Source organism: Mandrillus leucophaeus, unplaced genomic scaffold, assembly GCF_000951045.1.
Source record: "Mandrillus leucophaeus isolate KB7577 unplaced genomic scaffold, Mleu.le_1.0 Scaffold209, whole genome shotgun sequence".
In the NCBI taxonomy this organism is placed as follows: domain Eukaryota; kingdom Metazoa; phylum Chordata; class Mammalia; order Primates; family Cercopithecidae; genus Mandrillus; species Mandrillus leucophaeus.
The window spans coordinates 3,458,345-3,483,769 of NW_012102132.1; the positions used below are offsets into that span (position 1 = coordinate 3,458,345).

Genomic DNA, 25,425 nt, shown 5'->3' on the forward strand with positions numbered 1-25,425 from the left:
GGAGGCGGAGCTTTCAGTGAGCTGAGATCCGGCCACTGCACTCCAGCCTCGGGGACAGAGCGAGACTCCGTCTCAAAAAAAAAAAAAAAAAAATTATTTCAATAACTTGGTTAAAGGTTTAGAAACACTATCATAAAACAGCATATATATAATAACTCACAGGCAATTGCTTTGATACACATATTATACTGTTACTATTATTTTAGAAGTGTCACCTGTGGCCAGGCATGGTGGCTCATGCCTGTAATCCCAGAACTTTGGGAGGCTGAGGTCGGAGGTAAGGTCAGGAGCTCTAGACCAACCTGGCCAACATGGTAAAACCCCGTCTCTACTAAAAATACAACAATTATCCAGGTGTCGTGGTGCATGCCTGCAATCTGAGCTACTCGGGAGGCTTAGGCAGGAGAACTGCTTGAACCTGGGAGGCAGAGACTGCAGTGAGCTGAGATCGCGCCACTGCACCTCACCCTGGGTGACAGGGTGAGACTCTATCTCAAAAGTAAATACATAAATAAAAATTCAAAGTATCATCTGCAATAGTAGTAATAAGAACAAGGCTTTTAAGTCAGATTTTCTCCCAAAGGGCAGTGAGGTAAATTTTCCACTTTTCACATATTTTTCCACATAAACTGATGTGGTTAATGCTTTTAAAATGGTATATTCAACATGAATTTCCATCTGTAATTGTGTTTTTGTATTGCAGTTAGGTAGATAAGCATGGACCTTTTTCCACAGAAAAGTATCTTATCTATTTTGAGCTTTGTTTAGTTATTTAGCTTTATATTTGGCTAAATACAGGTGTTATCCCCATTTTCCATATAGTAGAAATGAACCAAGAAAGTGCAGCAGTTTTGCATTGTCAAAAGAGATGTAATTCTTCCCATATATCAACTAGATTCAGACAATTCTTTATTATTGAAAACTGTCTCTAATTTTAGTTCTTTGTGGTTTAAGTAACATAAACAGTTCCAGTGACTAAAGGACTATCCCATAAGAAAGAAAATCCCTTGTCTGATGAGTATAGTCCCTGAAAAGCCACTTCACCAAGAGTATCTTTACGGTTGTGACACAAAGTAAACAAAAGAATCTTAAAATATTTGGTATTACCTGGTATTGTAATCTTAGTAGTCTCATATGATATGGATAAAAATGCATGAGATGAAGCTGAATACATTTTATGAGGGTAGTTTAAAAACTTCTTTTGAAAGTGAGGTTTCAGTTCTATGGAAGTTTAATTATTACTTACCATGAAATGAGGTTGTGTTAAAATACGCTTTAGTTCCTTTGCGTCGTTATTCTCAGGATAACATGAAATTTCTTCCAATACCTAAAAAATAAACAAGATATGTAATAGTACAAACATGATACAAGATTTACATAATGTTAAATTCTTTTAAGTTAAAAATTATGAATGGATTTTTATGGCAGGCAAAACAATTATTTTGAAAAACTTTTCATTTTATTCAAATGTTATTAATACATAGAAGAACAGTATTGATGGTAATAAAAATGAAGCAAATTGTTCTAATAGTCTGTCAACTATAACCTAAAAAGTTATTGAAAAATACAAAACAAAATGACAAGCCTGCAACATATATTTATTACGGATTTATGAAACTTAACGGAAGAATATCTCTGAATATCTTTTTCCAAACTCACCATAAAAATCAATATGGACAAAAAGTTAATAAGAAGTTTTCTTTTATATTAACAGCACTGCCAGTTCCCTTTAGAAATGTCAAAATGACACTGGCACAAATAAAAATGATTTCAAGAACAGTACTAATTAATTAGACCACTTAATTAAGAATACACAAGTAATTTTTCTTTAAGTAATGTAGAAAATGCAAAAATGTCTGCCAGATCAATGTTATTCCCCATAGTCATCTGCCCACATAGAGAAAGCCATGCCTCTGCTAATGGCTCTTAGGGTTAAATGCCAGGGAGCCTAAGAGAACAATTTTTTAAAGCCTTATTTTTTCTTTCCACTCAAATTTTCTTCACTAATTAGTTATTAACATTTTTCTGCACAGGTAAAAATGGTTGTGTTCAAATAAAATTGTTTTCAAAAGTTCTCCTTTACCACCAGGATGGAGTTTACCTGTTTATTTATGGGACACGAACCCATGAAAAAGCCTCTGTTCTTTTTCTGAGTAAACACCTGCTGCTATTCTAACTGCAGACGGCTGGATTCAGAGAGGTTTGCATTACACTCAATTGAATTCCAACCATCAAGCCAATCAAGGATTGCTTCAGCACAACTGGATGGCAGGAGCATACCACCACTCATCCAGGAGGACTCTCACCTCAACCTGTGAAAACCATACAAAAGCTTCCTACTGGGGCAGGAGGGGATGTTGTGAGGTCACATGGCCCGAGCCTTAGATTTTAGCATCATAACTAGAATGTTCTGTGCTATTCAACTACTGCCTCAGGGAAGAAAAAACAAACAAGCAAAAATGACAGAACTTTCTTATCCAAATACCCTGTTCATTAGAGTGCTGGTTATGCTGTTAATTCATATTGTTTCAAGATGATAAACCAATTATCCTTGGTGTATTTTATGCTCTGAGTTTTTCTACTAGTGAAATGAGAGGACGAAACCACACACTCTCTCTGGGTCCTTGCTCCTCTCCTAGTTTATTTTTAAATACAGAGGTGTGGTATTTCCACATAAGCAGGGCTAGGGGAAAACCAGCAGGTTTTCATTGTCCATTTGAGCCAAAGAATTGTCCCCAGAGTCTCTGCTTCTATCCGCGTATTGTGAAGACAGGGTGGTGATTCATGCCTCTATCAGTGATACCTTAATTTCCTTCTATGAGCCCTCGGGGGCGAAGTCAGAGACAATTCCTCCAAGCTAGTCCTGACCAAGTGGGCAGGCCGGGCGGCCTCCACTGCCTGGGTCTCATTTCTCAGTAAACATACACCATGTTCCAGTACAGACTTTGTGTTTAAAATCTGGTAGGGAAGGGACTGTGTCCTTCATAGTCTTTCACTTAGTAATTTCACTTTATAAGAAATAATTTTTCTAAAACAAAAATGTTTATTTGCACAAAGACTGACATGATCAAAAAATGAAAAGAAAAAAAAAACCTATGTGTCTAACAATGGGAGAATTGCTAATATGTTATACTTTAATAACAGCAAAGAAAAATATTACAGTCATTAGAAGTTATATTTGTAAAGATCAAGTAGAAACATGGAAATATGCTTATTATATAATGGTAGGTTAAAAAAAGACACATTTTGATTACAACTATAAAAAATTTATATGCAAATGGAGAGTGACTGGAAAACGATATATAAAAATGGAAACTACTGTGTTAGGGTGATGAGATTATGGATCTATTTTTATTTTCCAAGCTTTCTGCAATGTCGTGTTTCTATCATAAATAGGTTTTTAAAAGTTTGTGACAGATATAGCCACATACATTGACAATCTACAAAAATGACTTCTTTAAACTCAGTATATTTAATGCTACAGAAATTTAATTAACTTTCAAACATTACCACCTTCAAAAAGCAACTCAAATTTTTATAGCATGTCTATTTCCACCAAGTGTTGTAAAATAACTTTCTTTTTTAAAAAACAGAAAAAGAGAAGTAAAAGTGATGGTAATGTATTCAAGTTTACATTGCAGAACCAGAACTAGAAATCTAGGCAATATTGCTGCAGAGATCTTTTTTTCTTTTCTGTATGTTCAGTAATAAACTTAGAAATACTAAATCTGAATATAATGAGTCAAATTGTGACTCCAGGGAAACTGCCTCTTAATGCACAACAGAAATGTCTTCAATAAAGGTAGCAAATATGATGACGCCAAATACTTCTATAAAATACATCACTTACCTCTTTGGCTCTCTGTACTGCATCACTTGGAGGATTCCTGATTTGTGGTGAAGACTTTGTGTTTATTTTGTCATACAGCTAAAAAGCAAAGAAGGAAATCCAGTAAACACTCACAATTCTTTGCTAAAATTCAGAGCTTTGTATTTATTATTTCACTAAACAATATTTTCCTTTTAAAAAGGCAGGCTGATGATTTCAGTGGGATCCTCTTGGTAATAACCTCTGAATTGTTCCGTGAAACTTGTCAGAATATGAGTCTCATGCATATCTTTTCAAAAAATCGCCTTTAAATAGATGGACCAAAATTCTGTCAATGTGGCAATTTCCTTGTCATTTTAAATTCGTCAATATTTCCTCAATCACAGAGTTTGTTTCCTCTGACAGAAGGAATTTTCAATAGCCTGAATACGGAGTAAAATGAAAGAATGCTTTCTGGCCAAGGCATGTCTATACGGAGTAAAATGAAAGAATGCTTTCTGGCCAAGGCACGTCTGGAAGAATTTTCACAGGAACCTAAATCTTGGGAAAGGGCAAACCCAACTCCTTCTAGGAAGGAATGTTCTCACAAAGGTTTATGGTTGTTTTACTAGGGCTGTTCATTAACAGAATCAGTGGTATCCTTCAGCAGGAAGTCAAGGACATAAACTTTTTTTCTTTTGACTCTGCAACTTCAGGGTAGAGAAGACACTGAAAAGAGAGTAAATATACATCGGGCGCGATGGCTCATGCCTATAATCTCAGAACTTTGGGAGGCCAAAGTGGGCGGATCACCTGAGGTCAGGAGTTCGAGACCAGCCTGATCAACATGGCGAAACCCCGTCTCTACTAAAAATACAAAAAAATGTGTCAGGCGTGGTGGTGGGCGCCTGTAACTCCAACTACTTGGGAGGCTGAGGCAGGAGAATCATTTGAACCTGAGGCGTAGAGGTTGCAGTGAGCCGAGATCACGCCATTACACTCCCGCCTGGGCAACAGAGCAAGACTCTGTCTCCAAAAAAATAAAAAAGAAACTAAATATATTTCTAAAATTCCACAAACCTAAATATATTTCTAAAATTCCACAAACCTAAATGATCCAAAGTTCAGCTTTCTGAAGAACATACATTTAATTCTTTAGAGAAAAATCTCTGTAGTTTAGAAATACAATTAAAATATTAATTTCTACCTCAAATAAAATGTTTCATAGTCAACAGTCTGCTTTGAAAAGTGAAAAGTTAAAGATGACCTCAGCTGGTGTGAACACTTCTATTTCCTAACTTCTCTAAAATAGGTGGGGATTTTTGTTGTCAGTTTTGTTCTTTTTTTTTTTTCTTCACCTACTCTGTACACCAATGCTAGTTGAGAAGTGAAATACTGACTATAAACATTCTTCAGATTACAGTCAGATTTGTTTATACTGATGCAAGATAAATTTTTATGACTTGTAAATATTTGGGCCACATCATACATAAAAATGCCTAACAAAAGCAATGTGAAGATAGAGCAGGGACAATTTTTTAAATGATGTATTAATTAAGAAAGCACTACTAAATCAGAGATTAAATAAATAGTATAAGTAGACTAGTAAAATGCTGCTCTATTTAAAACATTATATCAACATTTTAGTGAACTGGTGATTTGTGGCTGGTCCACTAAAGTTTGCCCAAATCCCTGTAAAATATATGTGGGCAGTCTCCATCTTCTGAATGCTTTCTATCTCTAAAGAAATGTCAATGTTGTAACTGGGATCATATTTTCCCCCCAAAATTATGTTATAAATAGTGATTAGGTTTCCAGACTAGCCTATAAAAATGAATTGCACTGCACGCATGCAATAAAAATAGTAAAACAACAAAAAATCACCACCCAAACCCAAACAAAATGCAAAACCAAAAAAACTATGAAACCATGAAACACACACACACACTACATTACATTTGCAAGATGAGTACGTTCTAGTGATCTGCTGTACAACATTGTGTCTATCATTAACAATACTGTATTGTGCACTTTGTTTTTTCTTTTTTTTCTTGAGATGGAGTCTTGCTTTGTCTCCCAGGCTGGAGTGCAGTGGTTCAATCTCGGCTCACTGCAGCCTCTGCCTCCTGGGTTCAAGCAATTCTCCTGCCTCAGGCTCCTGAGTAGCTGGGATTACAGACACGTGCCACCATGCCCGGCTAATTTTTTTGTATTTTAAGTAGAGATGGCATTTCACCATGTTGGCCAGGCTGGTCTCTAACTCCTAACCTTGTGATCTGCCCGCCTCAGCCTCCCAAAGTGTTGGGATTACAGGCTAGAGCCACCGTGCCCGCCCAACAATACTGTATTGTGCACTTTAAAATTTGTTGAGAGGGTAGAGCTCCTGTTAAGTGTTGTTATCACAATTAAAAAAATACATAACACTTTAAAAACACATTTAGTCATCACCTGATGTGTCATAATATTAATTATCAAGGAAAGTTTAAATAATCTAAGTGAATACATAACTATTTTTATAAAATCTCAAACCCGGCTGGGTGCAGTGGCTCACACCTGTAATCCCAGCACTTTGGGAGGCTGAGGCAGGCAGACTGCTTGAGCCCAGGAGTTGGAGAACAGCCCGGGCAGCATGGCAAAACCCTGTCTCTGCAAAAGAAATACAAAAATTAGCCAGGCATGGTAGCATATGCCTGTATTCCCAGCTACTCGGGAGGCTGAGGCAGGAGGATTGCTTGAGCTCAGAAGGTCAAGGCTGCAGTGAGCTATGATCGCATCACTGCACTCTAGCCTGCGTGACAGAGCAAGACTTTGTCTCGAAAAAAATTAAAATTAAAAAAAATCTCAAACATATTTGAGGAAAAGAAAGCAAATTTAATTTGAGGCTTTACAAGTTGATAGCACTATCACTTTATAATGTATAATTCCATGATAAACTAAGTTTTGCCTTTTTCTTGATCAAGGACTATTATCTTCAACATTTTCAACTATGATTATGGTTCATTTCTATTTAAACATTTAATAAATGGACATCCATTTTTCTCACAAAGAAAAAATAATCCCACAACTCCCCAAATTGGAGACAATTTTTGGCCTGGTCTTACTATGTCAAATACAGTTGCTTAGGTCTTATATCTGTAATTTCTTAAGAATGTGTGGCAGAATCAGATGTAGTACTTATGAAACATAGATTCCTGGACCCCCCTTCAGACCTACTACATCAGAATTTAAGAAGGAGGTCCAGAAATCTGTGCTTTAATAAACTCCTTAGGTATTTGAAAATCTTATGTCCAGTGCTAACTTTTGAGAGTATTAATAGTACTACTACTTAAGAGCAACAATGGTAATTACTACTTTTACTGAGCACTTACTAGATGATCGTTACTAGTCTAAGCTCTTAACATATACTCATTCATTTAACTTCAAACAATCCTATGCAGTTGATTACCCCACTTTAAGATGAGAAAAATGAGGCACAGAGTGGTCAAGTGAGAACTGCTGTTCTATCCGCACAACTTCATAGATGGCACACAAGTGCCTGGAATCTCTTTTAAGGCACTGCTCCAAGGAATATGTTCAGACCAAATTTTATTCCATACATTTGGTCTGGTCTGATCCAGTTGAATCACCTAAATTAAATTAAATTCACCTAAAGTTCAGTAGAAGTAGTGGCGGGGGGAGTGAGGGGGAGGTGGGATGCTTAATATGAAAGGCAGATACAATGGGAAGGAATTAAAAGATGGGGCTTCTACCTGAGGTGGGGGCATTGGGCTCTGCTTCTTCTAAAAACTGCAGCTCTCAAGTCCTAGAAACTGCACCTGTTAAGCCAGCCACAGGATAGAGAGGATGGTGTCCATGTGGCAAAGAATACACTGTGAATCTCAGCTGCCGGTTCATCAACCAAAAGGGCAAGCAAGAACTGAAGCAGGAGGGAGTGAGGAATGGGCTTATTTTGTCACTGTCAGAGAGAAGTGACCCTTTGTTGGTTCATTCACATACCTATCCACTCAGTATTTATTGAAGTCTTACTATGTACTAAAATGTGGGGTTCTATGTACTAGGGATACAGAGATGAAAAAGATGAGAGTTCCTGTCTTCAAAGAGCTCACAAATTCCAAAAATCTGTATAACCAAAGGCCCAGAAATGTATGAAGGATTCATCCCTTTGGAGACCTGAGAGTAAGTAGTTTGGTCACCAGCAATTATCAACTGGCAATGATCTCAGTGGGCAACCTGAAGTTGGAGACTATCTTGATGTATATGCATAATATGTCAACCTTCATTTCTCCCCACCAACTTCTATATTTTTGTCTTAGAGACTTAAAATACTTTAGTGATATCCATAGCATATACAAAGCATTTGAGAAATATGGCAAAGCAGGTAAATAAAGTCATCAATGGAAAAAAGTTCGAATGCGATGTAACATTAAAGTGTTTAAAAACAGTTAGAAACATAGTGCTTTTGGATTTCTCATTCTCATGGGTCATCTGCATACTATATGCTGCCTGCAAGGATATGCAGGACTCAAATTTCAAATCTAGGTAGAGTTTTGCCAAGGTCTGGGGCAAGTGAGAGGTAGCTGGACTTTGAGAACAAAGGAAGACTGCAGCTTGTCTTTCTTACCCTTTACCCACCCCCCATTTCATCATATATAAAGAATATATAAAATGTTACTTGGGACCTTACCAGTAGTCTTGGACTTTCAACTAAAGCCCAAAGCTAAGGCCAAGAAGAAGTAAATGGCACTGAACCTGCTATGAAGCTGCTAGACCACTTCTCCAGGGCTTGCTGAAAGGCAGCCAAAATGACCCTCCACATTCACCCCAGGACCCCTCATTCTGCCTATAGAGGCAGGAGTCTGGGATTTGTAGGAGTCACAGGACTAAGAAGAGCAAGTATTTGATTATTTCCTTCTCATTCTTGTTGGGGAAGAAAGGAGAGGGGATTGCACCCTCCCTCATATAAAGTGCAGGTTGGTAGATGCCCCAAAAGAACCACACATTAGACACTGGAGGTACCAGCCAGAAGAGCTCACTATCGCATTCTCTGGAGGGATGCTTGCTGAGTTGTAGCAACTTATAGGCCCACTTTGGTACACTAGGAAGGATCTCTGTGTGTGAGAGAGTCCTTGGGGCAGCTTGACATGTGGCATTTGGGGTCCTAAGCAAAAAGAGACTGGTGCCTGCCTCTTTTATGGCTGGAGGCCACCTGGGGCAGATCATGCTTGTAGTGTATGTTGAGTTAAGCATGTGTGTGTTTCCCATGAGTCAAGGAGACACTGAAGAAGGCAGCCTGGCTGGAGCCATCTGGATGCAGCCCTGCCCAGGAGGACAAGAGGACTCAGAAGTAAAAAGCTATGTGGTAACCCCTGGGGTCAGGCGACGAGAACATGTTTCTGAGACCAGGTGCTGAGTATACTGGCGATGCAGAAACCATACGTCTGCAACTCAGGACAGAGCCAACCCCGGGGTGTCTGCCACCCCAAGGGCATCAACAGCCAAGAGGGAACTGAATGTCTGAGGTACATTATTATAGAACATGCTGTTTAAGTGGTTCTTTTTCTTTCCCACGACCAGACTCGGGTTCTCTGACATTAGGTAACAGCCCCTAGCATGAGGCTGAGTACACAGCAGTGTTTAAGAAATGCTTCCTCTAGAAAAAATAAGTATTATATTTGGACTAGTACATAGAAATTGTAAGCAGATTTTTTAAAAATTCAGAATAACAAAATAAACACATCAGGAGTATTTATTTCAGCTTGTTTCTTTAGGAACCAGATATTATTTCTCTTCGATCCTGCATGTGCAGTTAAAAACTTTCCCTCAAAATTAAGAAATATGTTTTGACTATATTTAATTCTTTCTTTTGTATCTTTCAAGTCTGACTTACTTTATACAATTTTCAAGGTAAAAGAGACCTTAGGGCTAGATGTGGTGGTTCATGCCTGTAATCCTGGCACTTGGGGAGGCCATACGAGATAGGAAGATCACTTAAGCCCAGGAATTCAACACCAACCTCGGCAAGATAATGAGACTCTGCCTCTACAAAAAATAAAAAACTTTGCTGGGTGTGGTGGTGACTGCCTGTAGTTCCAGCTACTCAAGACTGGGAGGTGGGCGGATTCCCTGAGCCCAGGATGAGTGAACTGTGATTGTGCCACTGCACTCCAGCCTGGGTGACAGAATGAGACTCTGTTAGGGGTACAAAAAAAAAAAAAAAAGAGGAGACCTTAGGTGTCAACATGATTCAACTCCTCCATTTTAAAAAGTCAAAAGCTGAGTTCCAGTCAGGTGAAGTGTCATGGTCAGGGTCATACAGCCAGAGTAGCAGGGACCTGACCCTGCCCTGCTGATATGCTGTCCTTTCTCTCATCCAGATCTCCTCAGCTTGTTACTAGAATTCAGTAATACACAGTGCCTTGTGCCAGGGAGAGGTCTTTGGCAAATACTTGGGAAAAAAGCTGTATAAAATTCTATTTATAGGCTGCAGGGAAAAAATACACTCAATATGATTTGAAAACTATTAGCTAATCAATTACAAGCCTTGCCATGTTAAAGAATGTCAGGATTCTCACCTGAGGTGAGGAGTTCGAGACTAGCCTGGCCAACATGACGAAACCCCTCTCTACTAAAAATACAAAAATTAGCCAGGTGTGGTGGTGCACGCCTGTAGTCCCAGCTACTAGGGTAGCTGAGGAGAGAGGATTGCTTAAACCCGAGAGGCGGAGGTTGTAGTGAGCCGAGATCACGCCATTGGACTCTAGCCTGGGCAACAGAGAGAGACTCTGTCTCAAGAAAAAAAAAAAAAAAAGAAAGAAAAAAATAGAATGTCAGGATCCTAATCCTATCCTGGCAAGATAGGAAATATTTTAGGCTTTGAAGGCCATATGGTCTCTGTCACAGCCACTAAACCCTGTTGTGTTGTGTGAGGGTGGCTGTTAATAATCCATAAATGAATGAGCATGGCTGTGTTCCAATAAAACTTTATTTACAAAAAACAGGTGGCCAGCTGGATTTGGCCCAAGAGTCATAGTTTGTGAATGCCTGCTCTAGAAGCTTAAATTCAAGGTATATTGGAATGACAAAATGAAATTATTTCCTCTTGTTATTTGCTTTCCTGAAATTTGAAGATATCAGGTATATTTGTAAAGCTGAGGTGTGAACGGGGAGGAAGAGAGAAGGAAGAATGTTAATAAATTATCCCCAGAGGGAAAACAAGAATGAATCTGTTACTGTTTACTCTCTTTTTCTTTTTTTTTTGAGACGGAGTCTCGCTCTGTCACCCAGGCTGGAGTGCAGTGGCGCGATCTCGGCTCACTGCAACCTCCACCTCATGGGTTCATGCCATTCTCCTGCCTCAGCCTCCTGAGTAGCTGGGACTACAGGCGCCCACCACCAGGCCTGGCTAATTTTTTTTTCGTATTTTTAGTAAAGACGGAGTTTCGCCGTGTTAGGCAGGATGGTCTCGATCTCCTGACCTCATGATCCACCTGTCTTGGCCTCCCAAAGTGCTGGGATTACAGGCCTGAGCCACTGCGCCCAGCCTTGTTTACTCTCTTTTTCTAATGAAATTACCATTACGCAAATTCAGCACTTTTTATTAAAACAAACAAACAAACAAAACCACGCACATACAACACCAGGGCAAAACAAGGAAATGTGAACAGCTGCAAGGGAAACAGACTGTCTCATATTGTCTCACTCACAGATAGGCCTGCTCTCTGCAAATCTCTGGCACTGAGTCAGATATGACCACACATAGCTACACTGACACGCTTCATTCATCTTTCTGTCTTAGGAAGTGTCGCCACAGTTCCGTAAAGAGACCACATTCTACATTTGACATGGGTTGTTTCAAATGAAGCAGAATAAACTTGGTGGTGATATTAAATTCAAATCTCCTGAGACTGTACTTTCAAACATAAGAATGATGAAATCGGTTAATATGTCACCTTTTATTTACATTCAAAGCACTAAATCAAGTTTCATTTTTTATCATACTCCATGATATCACATTATCTTCTGATTTCTTAGTTCTCAAATAGAAACCTTTGTTTGGCTCATAGTGTATGTGCAGTATTTATCAAGATCAACATTTAAAATGGAATGCATGGTAAGAAGCTATAAAATAATTATCATTCTGTAATCCCAGCACTTTGGGAGGCTGAGGCAGGCGGATCACGAGGTCAGGAGATCGAGACCATCCTGGCTAACACAGTGAAACTCCGTCTCTACTAAAAAATACAAAAAACTAGCCGGGTGAGGTGGCAGGCGCCTGTAGTCCCAGCTACTCGGGAGGCTGAGGCAGGAGAATGGTGTAAACCTAGGAGGCGGAGCTTGCAGTGAGCTGAGATCCGGCCACTGCACCCCAGCCTGGGCGACAGAGCGAGACTCCGTCTCAAAAAAAAAAAAAAAATTATCATTGAGTTGTATGTCCCACTAACTTTTTTTTGCACAGAGAAAACCAAATCTAAGGACCAGAATGTATATTGGTTTGGACAAGTTTATAACTTTTGCAACTATACTGTAGGCATAGGCTTGTAGGGTTGCAAAGAACACTGATGTTCACTAGCAACCATCATCTTATCACTTATAGATACTGAAGAAGTTTCCTGCTGGAAAAGAATTAAAGTTTGCAAGAGTCAAATATTTAGCTGCAAAGTATTTAATGCATGTGTCTGTGATGATCCTAATAAAACAGATAATAACAGTGTGCACAGAATTACACTGTGTAGCAATAATGAACACTGAAATAACTTGTTCTGGAAACACAGACTATCTTATTAAGAACTTTCTTCACAGTTTCTGTGAATTATGTGGATAAATAGGAACAAAGTTCCAATGTCACATCTTTTCAGTGAACTGAGCAGATCAGCCATCAATACATAACAGGTATTTTCTCATATACATTTGAAATCCAGCAAAATATTAGGGAAAGCTGATTTAATATTGAGACACAGGGAACTGATATTCAATTACTGTACTGGAACTGATTTTCTGAAGTTGGAGATCACAGAAAACTTTGTAAGATCTAAAAATCTATTTTTCTTGCTCAAGTTCACATATAAACTTGTTGAGGCCAGGTGCAGTGGCTTGCATCTGTCATCCCAGCACCTTGGGAGGCTGAGGTGGGCAGATAGCTTGAGGATAGGCGTTTGAGACCAGTCTGGGCCACATGTGGAAACCTTGTCTCTACAAAAAATACAAAAATTAGCCAGGCATGGTGGTGCACTCCTATAAACCCAGCTACTTGGGGGGCTGAGGTGGGAGGATTGCCTGAGCCTGGAAGGTCGAAGCTGCACATCATTAAAGATGTAGTTCAAGCTTGGAGAACAGCAGTGTATTTAGCAGTGGCCTAAAGATTGTATGATGGGAAACGTAAGCGTGAAAGAAACATTGCAAAATTTAAAATGGCATTTTCAGAAACTTAAGGAGCTACAATTAAACACTAGGAAGAACTTTTTTCTTTCTTTTTGTTTTTTTTTTTTTGAGACAGAGTCTCGCTCTGTCACCTAGGATGGAGTGCGATGGCACGATCTTGGCTTACTGCAACCTCTGCCTCCGGGGTTCAAGTGATTCTCCTGCCTTAGCCTCCTGAGTAGATGGGATTACAGGCACGCACCACCACTCCCGGCTAATTTTTGTATTTTATTTTATTTTATTTTTTTAGTAGAGATGGGGTTTCACCATGTTGGACAGGCTGGTCTTGAACTCCTGACCTCAGGTGATCCACCCACCTCAGCCTCCCAAAGTGTTAGGATTACAGGCGTGAGCCACGGCACCTGGCTGGAAGAACTTCTATAACCTGTCTTTCTTACAAATCTAAACACAATTTTGTACCACTGGGATATTACAAGTTACAAAAAGAAATCAAAATCACTCAGGCCATTTTTCTTTTTTGAGGTACAAAGAATGCCTCTTCTACCTGCACCAAAAATTGTTTTTCTTGAAATTTTATATTCTACAAAATTTCTAAAAATTAATTTATTTTAAATAGTTGCAAGCACTCAAATAATAGTCACACAGATGACTATCTGCATGGAGATAGCAAACTCCATTTATTTGAAGGTAATTCATTTGAAGATTCATTTCATTCATTTTGAAGATTTCATAAATCTTAAACTAAATTTGTTTCTCATCTTAAAAAGTGTGTAAATTCCTAAATCTAGTCACTGAAATCAAGGAGCAAGAGTTCCACCCTGGAATTTAGATTTTCCCTGGACTAAGGTTCAGGGCTGCTCCCAATACCATGGCCCAGTTTGTACTACATAACTCAAGTTGAAGATGGACGTGTAATGGACAACTGCTTACTGTATTTAGCGGCCAATAAGAATGTTCCTGGATGCTCTTGAGTTTGCTGTTCCAGCTTTAGTTTAATAGCTTAGCAGTGAAATGCTAGCTTAAATCAAGTTTTAGTAAAATCATGACGGAGAATATATCCTTACTTGAAGGTGCAAGAAGGAGTGCAGCTGGCCTAGTAATATGCTGCTCTAAATCCATTATTAACGTTTTCTTCTGTCAGCAAAAAAGGCAATTAAAAAATCAGTACATCTGGGCCAATACAAGATTTCCTGAAAACGCTGCAAAAATCCTTTGGATCTTGACAGCAAAAGAACCTCTAAGGAGGCCCTTGTTTTGTTTAGGTTTTATTTGTCTGTATACAGGGCTGCTTTTGTTCTAATCTTATTAGAACATTGCACTTACAGGGATTTATTTTTGAATTCAAGAAATTAAGACTTGCTTGACCTCCTAGTTCAATCCAAGAAGACTGTGCCTTTGGTGGCCTAACAACATAGGCCAGTGTGGCAGATTTCTGGTCAGTGGCAGCTATTTCTGAGAAACTCAAAACACTTGCCTCAGATGACCTAGCTTGACTGTTCTCTATGCCTTTTTCAAGTGGGCAAATCACTCTAAAATTAAGCCCTGTAAAACACAAATCATAATGCCTATTCTTGAGCAAAAGAAAGCATGAGAAAAAAAAAACCAGTTATATGATATAATATAGGCAGATTTTATTTTGTCTTAATAAAGTCTGAAATACGGTACTTTTTAGTATCAGATACAAGAGCTTGCCCAACTATGAGAAATTTTCACTATGATATTAATTTCCTTTCTATTTTTTTAAAGTGTTAAAATCACATTTCCTAGCTTGGCTCTTCTTAAGCAACTACAAGAGTTAAATGATATTTACATTAAATGAACATACCATTATTAATGTGCTGCTTTAAAAGATAACATTTATGTTACATTAGGTGTGTCAGATAATATTTTATTTAATTATTTTTGGCTTTTGCTAGCATTTTTATTTTGCATAGGTAAACACCAAGCATTTGTACTTGGTGTAGCTGTAGCAAAAATGAATTTCTGTCATGAAAAATTTAAAGAGAATAACACAAAGGCAGTCTGGCAGAAGAGTTTTATGAGATAATGTTTGAAGGGCCACAAAGAGAAGAAAACAGCTATGTTCTTGGATTATGAATGCTGCAAGCCACTCCATTGAACATTCTTTAACTGAGCATATCACATTCCTTTCTAGGGGGAAACCCCTCCTTTCCTTGAGAACAGCATAAAGAAGAATCAGTGCTTGTTGTACTTTGAAGGCTTTCTGCAAATTCCTTCGCCTTTTGGTAAAGTTGATCATGGTGTCATAAAAAGAGAATGGCACTCAGTGGGTAACACTGGTACTGGTGACAAGCTGATTCATTATTCTTGGTATTCTAGAGTAAATTCGAAACCTCGCTTTAAGAAGTAATTTATCTGAACAAATAAGGGAACTGGAAAGACTCCCGTAGTCATTAATACTTTCAGTGGAAATCACACATTCCTTCACATAGATGTACAGCATAAGACCTAACTTGCAACCTAGAAAGAGTAATTGTGTGGAGATGGAACGAGGCAGAATACCCTACTATTAGACAGCCTTATTCTGAGAATTTGGTTTTTCCTAGCACATAATTATCAACCACAAAACATCAATATTGGATGAGTAGACAAACAAAATGTGGTATACATGCACGATAGAATATTACTCAGCCTTAAAAAGGAAGAAAATTCTAACACATGCTACAACATGGATGAACCCTGAAGATACCATGCTAAATGAAATAAGCCAGACACAAAAGGGCAAATACTGGATGATTTCACTTATATACGTGGTACTTAGAGTAGTCAAATTCATAGAGACAGAAAGTAGAAGGGTGGTTGCCAGGGACTAAGGAGAGGGGTGAATGGGAGTTAGTATTTAATGGGTACAGACATTTAGTTGGGGAAGATGAAAGAGTTCTGGAGATGGATAGTGCTGATGGTTGTATAACAATGTGAATATACTTAATGTCATTGAACTGTACACTTAAACATGGTTCAAGTGGCAAATTTTATGTTATATATACTTTACCACAATAAAAAAGACCAAAAATTGATGTTAAAAAAGTGTCAAAAAGCTGTGAATTTTTGGAAATGGCAAATATGTACTTGAATGTAGAAGGAATGAACTAAAATAAGTTGCTCTGAGGTGTCTTCCATATTGAAAATACATAAAATTATGTAATTCATAACATTTTCAAACAAAAAACACAATTTGGACTTCTTCCATAAGGCACAACTACACGCTGGTTAATAAAACAGTTCTTGGGAGAAAAATCCATATTTAGTATTTTTGAATCCGTGGTAAATTCTTAGCCACAAAGCTAAATTTTAATTTAGTGTAATGGCCCTGTGAAATCTAGTGGGATGATAGTAAATTCATGTATTTGTACAACCACCATCTCCATCCAGTTTTAGAACATTTCCTTAATCCCCCCAAATTCCCTTGTGTCACATCTAAGAACTCTTTGCCTAACCCAAGGTAATGAAGATTTACTCCTATATTCTTTTAAAAGTTTTATAGTTTTAAGCTCTTAAAGTGAATCTATGATCCATTTTGAGGCAATTTTCTTTTGTGTATGGTATGAGACAGGGTCTAAGTTCATTTTTTGCATATGGATCTCCAACTGCTCCAGGATCATTTGAAAAAAAACGACTATCCCCTTTTCCATGTAATTGCATTGGCAGTCTTGTTGGAAAAACATTGACCATAAATATGAGGGTTCATTTCTGGACTCTTTTCTGTTTCAGTGATCTGTATATCTATCCTTATGCCAACACCATACTATTTTGATTATTGTAGCCTTATAGGAAGTTTTGAAATCAGTTATCCAATTGTTTTCTTTTACAAAATTGTTTTGGCATTTCCATATAAATTGTAGGATCACCTTGTTGACTTCTACAAAGAAATCCTACTGGGATGTTGATAGGGACTGCACTGAATCTATAGATCAATGTGGAGAAAAGCGCCATCTTAACAATATTAAGTCCTCCATTCCAACAGTATATTTCTGTTCATTTATTTAGATCTTTCTTTCGCAGCTTTTTTTTAGTTTTCAGTATACAAATCCTATATTATTTGTTCGATTTATTCCTATTTTATTCTTTTTATAATATTGTGAATATTTGTTTAATTTTATTTTTGGGTTATTTTTTGCTCACATATAGAAATTTAGATAACGTGTGTATATTCATCTTGTATCTTGTGACCTTGCTAAGCTTGCCTACAATGCTATTAGATTTTTTGTGGATTCCTTAGTATTTTCTACATGCAAGATAACATCTCTGGGAAAGGATGATTTTACTTCTTCCTTTCCAATCTTCATGCCTTGAATTTCTTTTTCTTGTCTTAACTGCACTGGCCAGAGTCTCTGGGACAATGGTGAATAGAAGTGGGGAGTGGACAATCCTCATCTTGTTCCTGGTTGTATCAGTTTTCTATTGCTGCTTAACAAAGAACCATATGCTTAGTGGCTTTTTTTTTTTTTTTTTTTTTTTTTTTTTTTTTTTTTTTTTTTTTTGCTAAGCTTATTGACATTTACTTACGTTAAGAAAGAAGAAAAAATACTTTGAGAATATTCACAACATATGTATTTTGTTTCATGCAGTACTTTTACACTGACAATAATACTTCAAAACACGGAGGGAAACAGATATGGGAGGTTTTGCCCATCCAGTTAGAAAACAGTGGAGAGACACTCAAATTTAAAGTGAGCAGCAATGCACTTCAGTCTACAGCCCCAGGAGGCAAGAAGCACAAAGACCACCACAACTGGGCAGGGGCCCACTATGCAGCTGGTTTCATAATTGACAAAGCTGACTCTTGAGACTGGATGGGGCCCTGAGAAATTACTAGTAGCTCATCCTCTGAAGGTCCTCAGATAGGCTTTATTATTCTAGACATTTAAATGCAAATGGACTGGACTACACATTCTTGGGAAACTTAGTTTCGGCATTTCCTGATTGGCAATCTCTTTAAATATCCAAACCTAACATTGTATTTAACTTACTTCTCAGACCCCAAATTGCTCAAAAACATTATCACCAGATTATTGTAGAAGTTCCACCTTTTTCCTTTAGGAAACTTCTGAGTTCTAAAAATAAGCTCTTCTAAATATGGCTACTAATTTAATGTCATCTCAAAAAAGCAAAATAGTAAATCAAGAATTGTAGTTTTCCATGGCTAACTCCAGGCCAGAGGGAGAAATGCTAACTCTCCCTAAACAGTAAAAAATTATAATAAGGATGTTGGCCATACAAAATATGAAAGATTCCAAGTATCAGTTAATTGCTAATGAAATATTTAAAAGTTACTAAGTCTATTATAAAAGTCTACTTATAAATTAATATTATAAAGACTTCTAAATTAATTGCTACTACAATTTTAAAAATCCATCAATAAATTGCTATATTAATCTAATCACCCATTATATTTTCAGAAACCATAATTTTGAGACTTCCCACAAAAATAATCTTAATTAGGTGGGGCATTTACTATGGAAACAGCAGTGAGTAACAAATGCTAACAGCTGTTCAGAGGTATGACAGATGGCCAGTTAATATTTAAAACTTAGTTGTCAAAGTTTGGCAGAGAGATGTGTCATTTAACAATGCTTTGTAACACTGGTGATTTACAAACTAAATAGTTATTCTTTTAATAGGAAAATTTATACTAGAAACTGAGAAGACTGAAAACTACTACCAAATAATATTTGTGAAATGCTTTTTATCTGAAAAACGTGGTTTTTCAGTCCATCAAAAACTCACCCACCCACTGACCTTTCAATGTATCACATACAAATTCCAACTCTGATTCAAAGTATCATTACAAGACATAAATAACACTTTAACACACCAATTTCCAAGAAAGCATAATTAATGGATGACAGGGTAACATTTCATTATTTTATATTAGATTTGTGTAATTTGCACTCACATGTAAATAATTAATTCAGGGTTAAATCAGTTTTCCATGCTGTACTGGGTTGAATATTGTCCTTCACTCAAAATTTATGTTTACCCAGAACTGCAGAATGTGACCTTGTTTGGAAATAAGTGTCTTTGGAGATGTAATTAATTATGAAGATGTCATACTGGATTAGGGTCTCCAATGACTGGTGTCCTTCTAAGAAGGTCATGTAAATACACAGACACACACGCACAGAGAATGACATGTGATGACGGAAGCAGAGACTGGAATGATGCATCTATGAGTCAAGGAACGCCAAGGATTGCAGGCAACCACCAGAAACTGGAAGAGACAAGGAAGGATTCTTCCCTGGATCCTTTGGAGGGAGCATGCCCCTGCCAACTCCTTGATTAAGGACTTTCCAGCCTCCAGAACTATGAGAGAATCAATTTCTGTTGTTTTAAGCCACGCAACTTGTGGTACTTTGTTATGGCAGTCCTAGCAAACTAATGCCAAATTGTACTTTACTAATTGATCTATACATTTCATATGAAGATCATCTTAGCACCAGTGCTTTTAATTTTTAAATACAGGCATACTGCAACAAGCTGGACAAAGCAGTTACTCATGCCTCTGTATCTCTTCCCACAAAATGAGAAGCTGCGTATGTGTGCCAGGTTGGAACTACTTGGATAGCAAATATTTAGAGTTTCTGTATCAGTTTCTAACTACAGATTTAACTAAATGTGTTTTACTCAAATTCAAAAACTTTCAGAAAGCATTTCCCTTTCAGTAGAATCACAGTACTTCTCCATTTTAAAGTAAATGTTTCAGTTTGGCAGTTTTGTTTCCTCTAAACAAATTCTAATAATGCTTCTTCAAATTTTGAGCTTGTTATTATTTTAAGAACATGACTAGAAAAAATAAAGTCCTAGATAATCTTTAGTTTTTCTTGGGAACTTAATTCTGTTTCTTTTTGTCAGCCTTAAAATTATGGCTTCATACCTAGCTGTTTACAATGTTATTGAGTTAACAGGAATAACATAAATATAGTAGAGATATTTCCTAAAATGGCTCAGTGGGATTAATTAGCCTTAATTAATCCATGGCCCATAAAACTATGCCCCCTGGGTGTCCCTACTTGGAATCCTTAAAAAGGAATTCATGCCAGGGACAGTGACTCATGCCTGTAATCTCAGCACTTTGGGAGGCCGAGGCAGGAGAACTGATTGAGCCCAGGAGTTTAAGACTAGGCTGGGCAACATGGTGAGACCTGTCTCTTCAAAAAAAAAGCTGGGTGTGGTGGTACACCTGTGGTCCAGATACTTGGGTGGCTGAGGTAGGAAGGTGCTTGAGCTCACAAGGTCAAGGCTACAGTGAGCCAGCCTGGGAGACAGAACGAGAGCCTGTCTTAAACAAGAAAGAAAAAACAAACACAAAAGGCAGAAGAATTCATGTTGATTCTACAAAACAAAACAATTCCAAATCAACCATGGTATGTGGAACATACGAAGAAAGAAAAATGAAAGGCCAATTTTTTTTTTTTTTTTTTGGACACAGAGTCTTGCTCTGTCTCCCAGGCTACTATGCAGTGGTATGATCTTAGCTCACTGCTACGTCCACCCCCGGGTTCAAGCGATCCTCCTGCCTCGGCCTCCCAAGTAGCTGAGACTACAGGCGTGCGCCACCATGCCTAGCTAATTTTTGTATTTTTAGTAAAGACAGGGTTTTACCATGTTGGCCAGGCTGGTCTCAAACTCCTGACCTCAAGTGATCCTCCTGCCTCGGCCTCCCAAAGTGCTGGGATTATAGGAGTGAGCCACCGCGCCCAGCCTGAAACTCCAAAGTTTTAACAGCTGCTTGTCAAGAGTTGGTCATAGCCATGTTCCTTCCTTAATGTATACCATAAACATTTAAATACTAAAAATTTTTAAATGATTAGATTTCTCTATATGGCAGTCACTTGAATTCTTCATTGATTATATTATTAAAATGTAGCCTGTTAGCCGTGAAATGGGCTTAATAAGCCTTATTTATGGGATGTAGGGTATGAGGGCACATTCTAATGATGGCTTATTTCATTCATGATGAATAAGCTTTCATTCATTCATTCATTTACTCATTCATTCATTTTTGAGACAGCGTCTCGCTCTGTTGACCAGGCTAGAGTGCAGTGGCACGATCTCAGCTCACTGCAATCTCCACCTCCTGGGCTCAAGTGATTCTCCTGCCTCAGCCTCCTAAGTACCTGGGATGATGGGTACCCACCACATTTTTGTATTTTTAGTAGAGACGGGTTTCACCGTGTTGGCCAGGCTGGTCTTGAACTCCTGACCTCAGGTGATCCGTCCGCCTTGGCCTCCCAAAGTGCTGGGATTACAGGCGTGAGTCACTGTACCTAGCCTAAACTTTCATTTAGAAATAGCTCAGTTTGGAGATTCAGAACCACATGCATGCAAATATTGTCCAGGGCTTGGCCTCACAGTCATTAATTTGACTGGAGTTTGTATATGGCACCTGCTTCCAAAATTCAGAAGATACTGCACCTTTTTTTTTTTTTTTTTTTGAGATAGGGTCTCACTTTGTTGCCCAGGTTGGAGTGCAGTGGTGTGATCATAGCTTACTGCAGCCTTGAATTCTTGGGCTCAGGTGATCCTCCAGTCTCAGCCTCTGGAGTAGCTGGGACCACAGGCATACACCACCATGCCCAGCTACTTTTTAAATTTTTTGTAGAGATGGGGTCTGGCTTTGTTGCCCAGGCTGGTCTTGAGCTCCTGGGCTCAAATGATCTTCCCACATTGATCTCCCAAAGTGCTGGGATTACAGGTGTGAGCCACTGCTCCTGGTCTTATACTGCATCTTTTTAACAGGCATGGTTCATTTCCAGTTCAACAGCTCCTCTTTCAAATTGACCTGCACTGACAGGGCAGATGCCAATAAGGCAGATACTTCTTTAGGTTTATAATGTAAACAAATACAAAGGAAAGTTAAGTATGTTTTTCTCACTAACATCTAAGACTCTCCTCTGAAATTGTGACAATTTATACCAAACAGTGCAGCAGTTATTCCAAATGAATGCTTTCTGTGAGGTCTGAGATGTTCACCACTGGGGAGTGAGTGGCAGCCTGGCTCAGTCTGAAAGTCCAGTTTGTGTCTGAATAGCTGCCCCTTTCTTTGTGTAAGCCAGTAATGTTCCTGCTTCTCCCCTGCAATCTCAAGCTTGATGTGCTCAGATACCTTGTTATATCAGTAAGAAAAAATACAACTTTGAAACCAATTTGGGCTTCTCTTAGTGTTTAAATTACAAAAAGTCTTTGTTACAAAAAGTCCTTGATTCAAAAGGTCAGTACATCTACCTGGCAATGACCTAACCACTGACCACACTGAAATAAACAAGATCTCCACACACTGCTGCAGCCTTTTCTAAATATTCCACTAACTAGTTCTAGTAAAGGGTATACACTTCTGTGGGAAATTCACAATTGTGAAAACTTTCTGCAGCAATGACAGTGAACAGATACTACTTAAGATAAATTACACTAAAGAGAAGACCCAATTCCTTATCTTCCTGAGCACATTTCTAAACTATGTTCCCCAGCTCTCACATCCAGGTGGGCACGTGACTAGCAGTTGCCAAGGAAGGTGAGATAAACCCATTTCCAAGCTTGACCCTGCAATTTTCTCCATGTTCTCTCTTCTCTCATTTGCTGGCTAGGTACAAAGGATACAGTAGAAGATTCCAAGACCCTGGGAAATAGCCATGTGACCTAGTGGAAAAGACCTCCTTCATCTACCTGCATTGGACTGTGAAGTGAGCAAGAAGTAAATTTTTATTCTGTTAAGCCACTCAAATTTTAGAATCACACGTTATAATGGTTAGTCAGCCCTAATTAATATGTACCCTATATACAAAGGCCAAACTAGGTATGAAAATCTGGTAATTAATTTGAACTGACCACATGTGGGGAAAGAAGCAACTGTTAGATACCGACGGCTGCATTTAGTGTGAAGCTGAAGCATAATGCAACAAACACTCTTAGTTGAGCTTTTCCCAAACTGGTCCTCATCAAAACAGAACTCAACAGGATTGTGAATAAAAGTTCTGTGCCTAAATTAGTTTGAGAAATGCTGTTAAACAAAGTTAAAAAGGTTTCTTTCCTTTAGATCATCTCAGAGCTGTCAATATACCAATGCCCATTGTGCATCTGTATAAAAAGACTAAAGAATGTAGCATTTCCCAAACTTATTTAGTCAATAAATAATTTAAGCACTAAATTTAAGATCTACTTCCCCTTCCCACCATGGCAACACCCATAGCCACCTCCCAGAGCAACGTTCTGTGGAACACATTCTGAGAAATTTTGCTTTAGTTTCATTTACATCATATGGTGAATTATTCAGCACCAAACAGTTCTAGGCACCCCAAAACAAGTATGATTCTCTCATTAAGGGAAGGTTTTTCTTGTAAAAAGACTAACATGTTCAAATACCATCAAAACCACCCAAGAGTTTTCACTGTTGAAGTGAACCAAGTTCTCTAAGAAAGGTATTTTACTTAAAATGTGACTGAAATGAAAATGATCAGCTTCATTTTTTTCCTTTGTATCCCAGTCTGCTGTCAGTGGAGCCTGTAATATTTAAAGACGGAGTATACGCTTATGTTTTAAGGAGAAGACTTTGAGTCTATGGAACAAAACCATGTTAAATATTAAATGTGTGTGGGAATACAGCCTATTGTACAGTATCTCATTTGCTTTTCTCTCTCCTATACTCATGCTGGAGGTATAATGTTTTAAAGTAATGTGCAAAGCAATAAAAAGTAATCACAGCTAACCTCAATGGATTCTTCTAATAGAAATATAAGATAATTCAGTAAAGCAGGTTTGTACTCTACTGTTTTTAAAAACTCACATATCACTTGCATGCATTATGTACATATAATTTATAAAGATATATAATTTTTCCCCATTGTAGCCTGCTAGGCTCTGTTGTATTTGTACTGTACATACACTGTATTTCTTTTTTCTTTTTTTTTTGAGATGGAGTTTCACTCTTGTTGCCCAGGCTGGAGTACAATGGAGCAATCTTGGCTCACTGCAATCTCCACCTGCTGGGTTCAAATGATTCTCTTGCCTCAGCCTCCCAAGTAGCTAGGATTACAGGCATGCACCACCACAACTGGCTAATTTTGTATTTTAAGTAGAGATGGGGTTTCCCCATGTTGGTCAGGCTGGTCTCGAACTCCTGACCTCAGGTGATCCACCCATCTTGCCCTCCCAAAGTGCTGGGATTACAGGCATGAGCCACTGTGCCCGGCCATACACTATATTTCAATCATGAATTTTTGATGGATGATTTCCCACATTTCTCATACACTTAAGGCAACTGAAAAGGATTGTTATGATAGACATTTGAGAATTCATGTAAAGTAAAAAGGTATGCTAAATATTCAATTTTTTTTTTTTTTTGAGACAGAGTCTCGCTTTGTCGCCCAGGCTGGAGTGCAGTGGTGTGATCTCGGCTCAGTGCAGCCTCCGCCTCCTGGGTTCAAGTGATTCTTGTGGCTCCGCCTCCTCAGCTCAGTCCTAACTGTGACTACAGGCATGCGCCACCACGCCCAGCCAATTTTTGTATTTTTAGTAGAGACAGGGTTTCACCATATTGGCCAGGATGGTCTCGATCTCCTGACCTCCTGATACACCCGCCTCGGCCTCCCAAAGTGCTGGGACTACAGGCGTGAGCCACTGTGCCCGGCCAGTATTCAATTTACCAAAAAACAAGAATAATAAAAAGACAGACTTACATCTAGTAGTGTGTGAAGATGCTGATCCTGGAAAACACTGTGTAGAAAATCTAGGTCCTTTTCACTGCAGTCTGTAAGTGCGTGAATCTCTTCCAGGCTGTCCAGCACCTGTGAGACTGCTCCTAAGGGGGACAAACAGAAAAGAAACAGCCAGTACAGAAAGTCAATGTCAGACTAACTTTTGTAACCTAAATCTTACATTTAAGAACAATGAATTCATATCAGAACTTCAAAGGCTAGTGTCTTTACTGAAGGATAGACTTAAATGAGTTTCATATCATTTAAGGACAGAGTATTTTCAGAGAGTTCATGTTCTTACCAATGCATTTGTGTGCTCTTCATTTTTCAAAGGAAACTGCAGCTTATCTTATTTGAATTAATGAAATTTATCAAGTATAACTGAAACACTAGAAGATCTGGACACAGCAAGTTTTATGTCAGGAAGAGAGTATGGGTTTGAGGACTCCAAGATGTTTTGAAATATTATAGAAACAAGATTGGCCTTTTACCCAGGTGCATTCCATCAAGAACCGACGGTAAAGCCAG

General features: G+C 38.3%; 1 protein-coding gene across 4 annotated transcripts in view; it reads right to left on the reverse strand.

The window, feature by feature from the left end:
• The window catches only part of CASK (calcium/calmodulin-dependent serine protein kinase (MAGUK family)), a 405,996-nt gene that overhangs the window by 64,403 nt on the left and 316,168 nt on the right, over positions 1-25,425 (reverse strand). For all 4 annotated transcript variants that reach the window (XM_011980193.1, XM_011980192.1, XM_011980191.1 and 1 more), the window contains 3 exons: positions 24,880-25,001; positions 3,851-3,928; positions 1,247-1,327 (listed from right to left, as the gene is read on the reverse strand). In XM_011980193.1, the coding sequence (XP_011835583.1) occupies positions 1,247-1,327; positions 3,851-3,928; positions 24,880-25,001 (281 nt within the window). The remainder of the gene's footprint in view (positions 1-1,246; positions 1,328-3,850; positions 3,929-24,879; positions 25,002-25,425) is intronic.